The 8300-nt window shown below is 48.8% G+C and overlaps 1 protein-coding gene across 4 annotated transcripts; it reads left to right on the top strand.

Moving 5' to 3' along the window:
• The first annotated feature begins 3263 nt into the window (after window positions 1-3263).
• On the top strand, window positions 3264-7071 carry SRA1 (steroid receptor RNA activator 1). Of its 4 annotated transcripts, none has more exons than XM_084850886.1 (5): window positions 3264-3314; window positions 3401-3583; window positions 4725-4900; window positions 5829-5931; window positions 6211-7071. In XM_084850886.1, the coding sequence occupies exons 1-5, from the start codon at window positions 3290-3292 to the stop codon at window positions 6402-6404; spliced, it is 681 nt and encodes a 226-aa protein (XP_084707012.1). In that variant the 5' UTR covers window positions 3264-3289; the 3' UTR covers window positions 6405-7071. The 4 variants fall into 4 exon arrangements, with proteins under 4 accessions (XP_084707012.1, XP_084707011.1, XP_084707014.1 ...); XM_084850885.1 differs by having other exon boundaries at window positions 5823-5931; XM_084850888.1 differs by lacking the exon at window positions 3401-3583 and having other exon boundaries at window positions 6211-7070.
• The last annotated feature ends 1229 nt before the right edge of the window (window positions 7072-8300 follow it).

Raw genomic sequence — 8300 nt, 5'->3', positions numbered from 1 at the left:
GACAAGCCATTTAGGGCTTCAAAAGTTAAAACCAACACACTGAATTTATATGATCTTCGTATCGTGCATTGGTTAGCAGCTCAGCTGCTGCATTTTGCACCAACTGAAGCTTCTGGGTGGTCTTCAAGGGCAACCCAACGTAGAGTACATTGCAACTGTCTAAACATGATGAAAGCAAGGCATGGGTAACTGTTGTCAAGTCAAACTGACGTGGGAAAGCTTGCAGCTGGCGCGTTAAACATAGTTGTACACATACATTCCTCGGCATCATTGCCACCATGGACATGAAAATCCATGGATACTGCAGGAACAAGGAGAACTCACAAACAACCAAGCTATCCTTTCACGGGGGGCATAACCCCTTCCAGAACAGGCTGAATCCCGATCCCTAAGCCAGATTTTCTACTGACCAAGCATGTCTCTGTCTTGTATAGATTTAATTTCAGCTTGTGCACCCATTATTGAACTCAGGCAAAGTCCAAAGGCATTGACCCCTTCCTTGATGTTAGATGACATCAAGGAAGTCAGTGTAATAGAGCTGAATGTCATCAGCATATTGTTGAAACCTCACTTCAAAGCTCTGGATGATCTCTCCCAGAGGCGTCATGTAGATATTAAGAAACATAGGGGACAAGATAGAACAAGATAGTAGTCTCCCAGCACCAACCTCTGGACACAGCATGGCAGGACAGAAATGACTAGAGCCACCCTAAGGCCCAGGCCCGCTAGGTGGTCCAGAAGGATACCATGGTTGATGGTATCCAAAGCCACTGAGATATCCAGGACTAAGAGGGCTCCACTCCTCTCATCCAATTTTCTGGCGGTCACCCACCAAGGTAACCAAAGCAGTCTGTCCTGATCATTATCTGGACCTATTTGTCCATAGGTCATTTGCTGGGATATGGGTCAGACTGATTGTGTGATGATCACCATCAACAAGATGTGTCTGGATTTGTGAGGCCATCACCATTCAGAGGACTGAAGAGCCAGCAACCAACATCAACCAGTGGAAAAGATCCTACCCCCTGGGGAACCCCCTTTTCGGCTTCCAGAGGGGGTAGCTACTTTTCACAGGACCACTACAAATGGTGGATAGCCACTGGCAGGTTGATCCTAGCAAGGGGAACTCTTTTTCTATTCTGACTCAGTAGCTCAAATCTTTGAAATTGCTCCCTCAGGAGAGATGGAAGGGTGGAACTGACCCTGGTGAAAGTAGAGCTGGCAGACTTAACCAGATAGCTGTATTTTCCAGCATGAAGGGGGGATGTGACTTGCAGGGGTGGACAAGTCTGAAGGTTTCCCTAGTTTGGAGCCACATGGATTATAATTTCAACTATCCTAGTTACATGCTACTCCTGAAATAACTTTTTAGAAAGCTTTATATTTATTTGCCTTTAATGCTGCTTTATAGCTTTGTTCATTGCCTGTAGAATGTCTTTGGGGAGCCCAGCACGTTGGGTTGAGGGTCCCAGGAAGAAGCAGAGGAAGCAATGGTGGAGGTCAGATGGGCCAGATGTAATTAAGCCAATGACTAATAATTAAGATAATGACAGGCTATTCTATTTTCTGGCCTTCTTCCAGAATGACTTTCCCCATTATCATATCTGCTTGTCTGAACGCCACCATCATGTTTAGCTACGTGCATGTGCTGCTTTTAAATGCCAAGTTGGTTAATGCTAAGGTGACTGTGATCCAGGACTTGAGCATGCCAACCCAGCACTGGATGTGTGGAGAAGAGTGAACCTTTCCCAGGTTTCCTGGTGCAGCATCAGCATGATGAGCTCAGTGGAGTTCCTCCTGTGTTTCATCAGGATGCCATGTCCTCTTTCGGATACCCTGTCCAGCAATCCATCAAGGTTGAGTGTCCGCACCTGGTATTGCGCTATTGAAATAGAACTGGGATTCTGTTAAGTTTCCCATCCAGAAAGGAAGAAGTTCAAAAATCACATCTACAAAGGGGTTTTCAATGTCACTCGGACACTCTCACACATTTGTCCAGCAATAGCTATGCCCCCAAATAGTGGCATAGTGAAGTAGTGAGATAGGTATTGCTGGACAAATGTGAGATAGTGACATACTGTGATAGCAAGATGGGGGGAGGTGTAGGTGCTGTTGACAAAAGCGCTTTTTCAGTTTAACACTTTAATTTTTTAAAAGAAGTTAGATGCTGTCTGGAGCACAATGAGAGTTACTTCCAAATAGACACACACGTTTGTGCTGGGAAAGGAGGGGAAACAAAGGGATGGGAACCCAGCCCCTTTCTAACCCAAAGCTGTGCAGGATCACATGACTGAAGGTGGAAGTAGTTACTTCCGCATGGTAATAAACCAAACAATGGAGAATCACAGCTTCGAGAAAGCACTTTATAGCCATTAGGGAATCAGTGCTTTAAAATGTGTTATTTCAATTGAGGGGGATCTCTGGTGTGTGCATTCAGGGTACAAGCCTCATTGAGCACAATGGGAGTTACTTCTGAGTAGACACTAATTAGTTTGTGCTGGGAAACACAGGGACAAAAAACACCCCTTGACCGGGGTCCGGGTGAAAGGCACACCCCCGGGCAGGGCTAGCATTCCCAAAGTCAATGCGGGGGTTGGAGCACACAGCAACAGAGATCCCGACTTAAGAAAAAGAATCCGAGCAGTCTCGGGAAGTCCGGTTTTTCCACGACAAGCTCCAGGGTGGCTGCCAGATGGCCATGACGGCACGCATCCCTACCAACCTCCAAACGCAGCCAGCCTGGAGTAAATCCCTCGTGGAGACGCCCGTAGCTAGAAAGGCGTTTCTCAACCTTGCCAGGCGCAGCCCCAGCTAGAGAAATCGGCTCTGGCATCAGTCCCTCCTTGCCTGGTTACGCCCAGCCTGGCGTAAGTACTGCCACGCACTCTGAGGCACAACGGCGGGGCAAAAATGCAGGCGCATGGATGGCGCTCTCTCCCCTCTCCCCTTTCAAGTCCGCCTGACGCGCGCGCGCGGCGTCGCAGCACCCGCGAGCACCCTGCAGGTGCCCGAAGTTCGGCCCGCCTGGGGCTCTCACGCTGCGACGCGCTCCCCCACAGCCGCGAAACGAACTTCTTCACCCCGCCCCGCGGCTCGCCAGGGCGCGGCACCACGGCGGCTCCGACGGCGGGCGGCCCAGCTCCGAGCCAGCCTGCCGGGGGTGCGGGGTGGGCGGGCCGCTGGCTGAGGCGGCGCGGGGCTCGCCCAGGGCGCGGTGCGGCGCCGCGTCACTCCGCGCGGGGTTCGCTGCCGGCTGGGCCAGCGGTGTCGAGGCGGAAGTGACGCGGCGATGGCGGAGCTCTATGTCAAGCCGGGTAGGGAGCAGCGTTCTGAGGGGCGGCGGCCGGGGCGGCGGGGCGTCCGTCGCTCGGCTGCTGAGGGCCGCTTGTCTGTCTTTCAGGGAACCGGCAGCGCGGCTGGAATGACCCCCCGCAGTTCTCGTACGGGCTGCAGCAGCTTCAGGCTCCGCGGGGCGGTGGGGCCGAGCGGGGGCGCCTCACGCGACGCGTGGCGCTGGCAGCAGCAGGGGAGGCAGCAGCAACGACGACAGCGCCGCCGCCTTCGCGTCCTCCCCCCGGCCCAGGTCGGAAGCCGCTCCCCGGGCCCCCAGCCCCCGGGCCCTCCTTTGGAGGCCGCCGGGGCTCGCTCGCACTTCCCTGAGGAATCAGCCTGCCCTTCTCTCCCCCGCGGCATAAGGGCCCCGACTCTGTTATGTTTCCGAAGTGTGCATTCTGGTCCAGCACCTGTAAACGAAACTGGGGTGTAAGCAGATAAAGAAGATAGAGGCCTTTGGGTGGAACAGAAAAGGGAAAGAGTTGGAGGAACTTCATTAATCAGGTTCTCCCCCTCACATACAGTAAGGAAAGGACGTGCTTCTAATATGCAAGGGACAGTAGCCCTGTGCAGGAGTGCAGCCTACTCATGTGGGGGCTGAAAGGGTGGTGGGGGAGGGACACATATGCAAGCCCCACCCTGAATATGGCCTTAGTCCCTGACTTCCTGTCTTGAAAGGAAGGGCCGAAGGGGTTTCTACAGGAGCTCTTTTGGACATGAGTAGAAGTCTCCACTTGATCAGGCACCCTGAGTTCCCCATCTTCTGGAGACTTCTACTCACATTCAAGAGTACATGAGTAGAAGACCTCAGGGGTCAAGATGGGACAGTTGAGTACTGAGTGGGTGGAGATGGCAACTTCAGGGCAGGGCTCCTGTGTGTCCCCTTGGCCCTGCCACCCTTTTAGTCCTTTTAGGGCAAGTGACTCAGTTCCTCTCCACATCCTTGGCAACCTTTGAACAGAATTGCACTCTGATTGATGGTGGCTTCCTTAAAAATAAAAGCCCCTTTCTATACAACTGCAGCATGCAAGTACTTACCCAGCTCTATTTTTAAAGTGATGAACAGCAGCAATGCTGCTTTTTGTAAACACCTAAGATACTCAGAGATTTGTCATGTCTTGGTTTGGAGATATTTTTTTAAAATGTGGTATTCTAGTATCTGTAGATACATAGTTCCCAAGGGTGGAAACTGAGCAGCTTGGAACTGAGTAATTGGATGTGATTCTAATCTAAGGAATGGGTCTTCCAACTGCAAATATGCTTTTCTTTCCTGTTCTTGTTTTTAATGTTGAGGCCCAAATTTGGATTTTTTCTGTTTCTCATACAATGAACTGGAGTGCTGAAATTTGCCTTTCTGTCCTTGCCCGACCTGTGTATGTATACCTTTTCAGCTGGATTACCAGCCTTCCCTCCACCAATTGTGGGCCTGCTTCCTAGTCTCCCAGGCCCTTCTCTAAGGGCAGATGCCGCAAAACCACTTATCTCTGAGGCAGAAGAAGACTGTGGTGTGGATGATGTTCTTTCCACCTTGAATGAGGCTCTGAATAACTGCAGGAGATCTGTGCAGGTGAGATGAGCTGGAGGCCTTTCCAGGGGTTCCTCATTTTCTTTTGGAGTAACGAACATTATTGTATCTACTTCTGGCTGGTTCTTTGCACTGTATTGATTGCATGATTACCTAGAGGAACCCCACTGTGAACAGAAGAGGCATTGTAGGGTATGAGTGGGGAATCTTTTTTTTCTGTCAAGGGCTGCATCCATTCGGGGTTATTCTGTTGGGGGACACAAGCTGGTGGTGGGAAGGAGTGAGGCCACTTCACTTTCTCTCCTGTTCTCCCCCACCCCCATCCATATTCCAAATTCTGGCACCTTGTAAGTATGCACATTTATTCAAAGTGCCGCATCTGACATGAAGTGGATTTGACTGCCGTAGCTGGGTATTCTCTGTAAACAGGGCTCTGTTAATGTGTATTATATGTGAGGAGAAATGGATTAATTGGCATGTGAATGGGTGTTTTATGACTTGCTACGCCCACCACAGCAGCCATTTTGTGAATGGGTACCTCTCCCCATGGCAGCCATTTTTTGGACAAGGGAATAGGGACCAAGCCTGTACAGGACTCAGCCATCTCCTTGAGATGCTAGCTAAGTCAGTTTTGCTCCTCCCCCACCTTTTCTGATCAGGGAAGGTGAGGGAGCAGCAAAGCTAGCTGAATGCACGGTTGGCTTTGCGTACCTCTTTCTTGCTATCCAGAGACAGCAAGAGGAGGGCAAAGCTGGCTGCTATCCCCTTGCTTCATGCAACCCCCCCCCCCCCCACACACACACAGAGCAACCACTTTGTGCACCTCTCTGCACAGAGAGTGGGGATGGGTGATGTCAGGGGTGGGACTTCTGGGGGGAAAGGATATACCTTTAGAGGTAGTGAGAAGTCAGAAACAGCCCATAGGAGAAGAGTTAGCTGCTAGTAATTGTGCTTTTCTTTTCAGAAACAGGTTTGTGATGATATCAGCAAGCGCTTTGTAATACTACAGCAGATGTGGGCACAAGGCAAACTCTCTACTCCTGTGAGAAGGGGAATGGAGATTCTAACACAAGGTAAGCAGTAAGGTTCTGATGCTTTATTGGCAGAATTCCTCATTGTGAATCTAACCCACAACCTCTGGCCACTTTACATAATTCCTACAGCAAAATCACTGCTGCAGCAGAATTAGCACAAAACTATCTATGTGGGGAGTGAGGTGGGGGAATTACACCTATCTGAACTTCTTAGCTGAGCACTTTCCTTAGAGGAGTGAGTTGCCTTGTGGGAGAGGAGGTGATTGGGAACACCTCACTACCTTCTGGAGTTCTGAGGTGTTCTCTTGTTCATTTCAGAGCTGAAGTCTCGGCACTGGGATGCTGCTGATGAGATCCATCGCTCTTTAATGGTGGATCATGTCACTGAAGTAAGCCAGTGGATGGTGGGGATCAAAAGGCTCATTGCAGAAACAAGGAATTTACCTACAAGTGATCTAGCTGCAGAAGATTATGAACAGAAAGTTGAAACCTGTTTGGAGCCAGAATGCTAGTAACAGCCCATGACTCAACTCGGCCTCATCCTGGAGGCAACTTGGCCCTCTGAGGTTTGATTTTGTAACCAGCACAAAAGCTGCTTCACGTGCTAAGGATCGGCTATCTACTCAGGTTAGCTTTTGCTGTCCTGACTAAAGCTTGATCAAGAAGAATTTCTCAGGTAAGCTAGAGAACTCTGAGCAGCTTTCTGAAATCCACAGTGACTTGAGGTTAGAAATGCCAACCTCTTCTGGATGCATGCATGCAAAATGGAATTTGGGTTGGGAACACAGCTGCAATATAGTTGCTTAAGTGATAATTGAACCCTTAAATGCTCCACTGGCATATATGGTGGAGAAGCTAAAGAGCTTGTACCCATAGCTACTGCTAAGGCCTATTCTTGATTCCTGGCCCTGGTAAGTGTAGATGAGGCTCCTGGTCCTTATCAGCCTTACATTCTTCACTCAGCCTTTCCTGAGTATGTTCTAGGAAATGTTTTCTATACAAACAGTAGTTTCTTGTTCCCAAGCAGTTGCACCTGTGTGCTCAGTACTGGAGTCTACTACAATGAGGAGTGGGATGGAGGTTAAAAATATTTTAATGAATTGTAGTGGTTTCATTATAGAGAACTCTTTGTTTCCATATTGTTTTGTGTGGCTATATTAAAACTGATATTTAACTTCATTGTACTGTCATTTTTTACTTCACACCCTTTCAATCAAAAATTTGCCTCTTTGATAGCAGCCAAGAGAAGCCAAAGACATCTTCATCTTTCTTTATGCCTGGCTGTGGTGTGACAATGCCATTTTCAACAGGTGTTTAACATACCTAGACATTTTAAAATTTATTTACTGTATTTTTATCCCACTTTTCAGACAATCATTGTCTCCTAAAGCAGCTCACTACAGTCCAAAAGAGAGACGGGCCCCACCATCAGGCTTACAAACTAAAAAGACAAGACACACAAGGGAAGGGGAGTGGAAGGAAAAGGAGGGAGATCAGTTTTTCAAGACAGGAACAAGGTGGTGAGCTATAAGCAGGCATTTCAAATGCACTTCGGACCAATCTTCCCTTGCTGGTGTTCTTCCTTGAATAGCAGTTGATGGCTATTTGGCCAATGGATGGCACCAGAGTATTCATTCTCTGTACTTCTGCAGTCTCTGGCAGGCCAGGAGTTCTCTTTCTGCTTCAACTGCTCCTTCTTTTGAGGATGGATGGGCCAGGTTGGTCACCCCCTTGGCTTGATGTTATTCCTGGGAAGGAGTGGGTGCAGCCTCTGGCTCTCAGGCTGATGGCAGTAGCCAGAGTGTGCTTCCCTTATAGTTATGAGGATGTCAGTGGCTTATTCTCCTGCAGTCCAAGACCTGTTGGTTAACTACTATGCTTTGCTGCCCTGAAATTGGTTTGCCATTATGAGCAAGGATTGGATTATGCATATTCCAATATGCATACATCTGAACAGCCAAACTGCTAGTTTGCATTTGCTCTCTAAACCAGAATTACAAATCATCCCCGAACTGTGCTTTGTGATTCTGGTTTGGAAGGCAAATGCATACTGGAGTTTAATCTTAAAAGACAGGGAGTTAAAGTGTGGGAATAGGAAGAAGCACAAGCGAACACAATGCTCTCATAACAAACTGGTTTGTGAAGTACATGTGAACTGAGCCCTTGTCAGACCTTTCTTGGGAGAGGACCTTAAGGAGGGAGGTTTCTACTGTTAAGATGTGGTAGGAATACCCTGTATTAGATACTATAATGCACAGTAGAAGTTGCCTGAATCAAGAACAAGAAGGTCCAAAGAATCTCATTCAATAGATGGACAATTGATCACATACAGGCATACCAACAAACTGGCAGTTCATGTGCAACCATCAGCCTGATGTGTGCAGCATAACCATCTTCCCCATCTGAAT

This window comes from Heloderma suspectum, chromosome 4, assembly GCF_057233095.1.
Source record: "Heloderma suspectum isolate Gila_16-S chromosome 4, 16-S_ref, whole genome shotgun sequence".
NCBI classification, from domain to species: Eukaryota; Metazoa; Chordata; class Lepidosauria; order Squamata; family Helodermatidae; genus Heloderma; species Heloderma suspectum.
This window is presented reverse-complemented; position numbering and strand designations above follow the sequence as displayed.

Coding starts and splice junctions, on each gene's coding strand:
- SRA1 (XM_084850885.1), top strand. CDS start 3,290: ATGGCGGAGCTCTATGTCAAGCCGG. Junction 3,315..3,400: donor GGAGCTCTATGTCAAGCCGG/GTAGGGAGCAGC, acceptor TCTGTCTTTCAG/GGAACCGGCAGCGCGGCTGG. Junction 4,901..5,822: donor ACTGCAGGAGATCTGTGCAG/GTGAGATGAGCT, acceptor TTTTCTTTTCAG/AAACAGGTTTGTGATGATAT.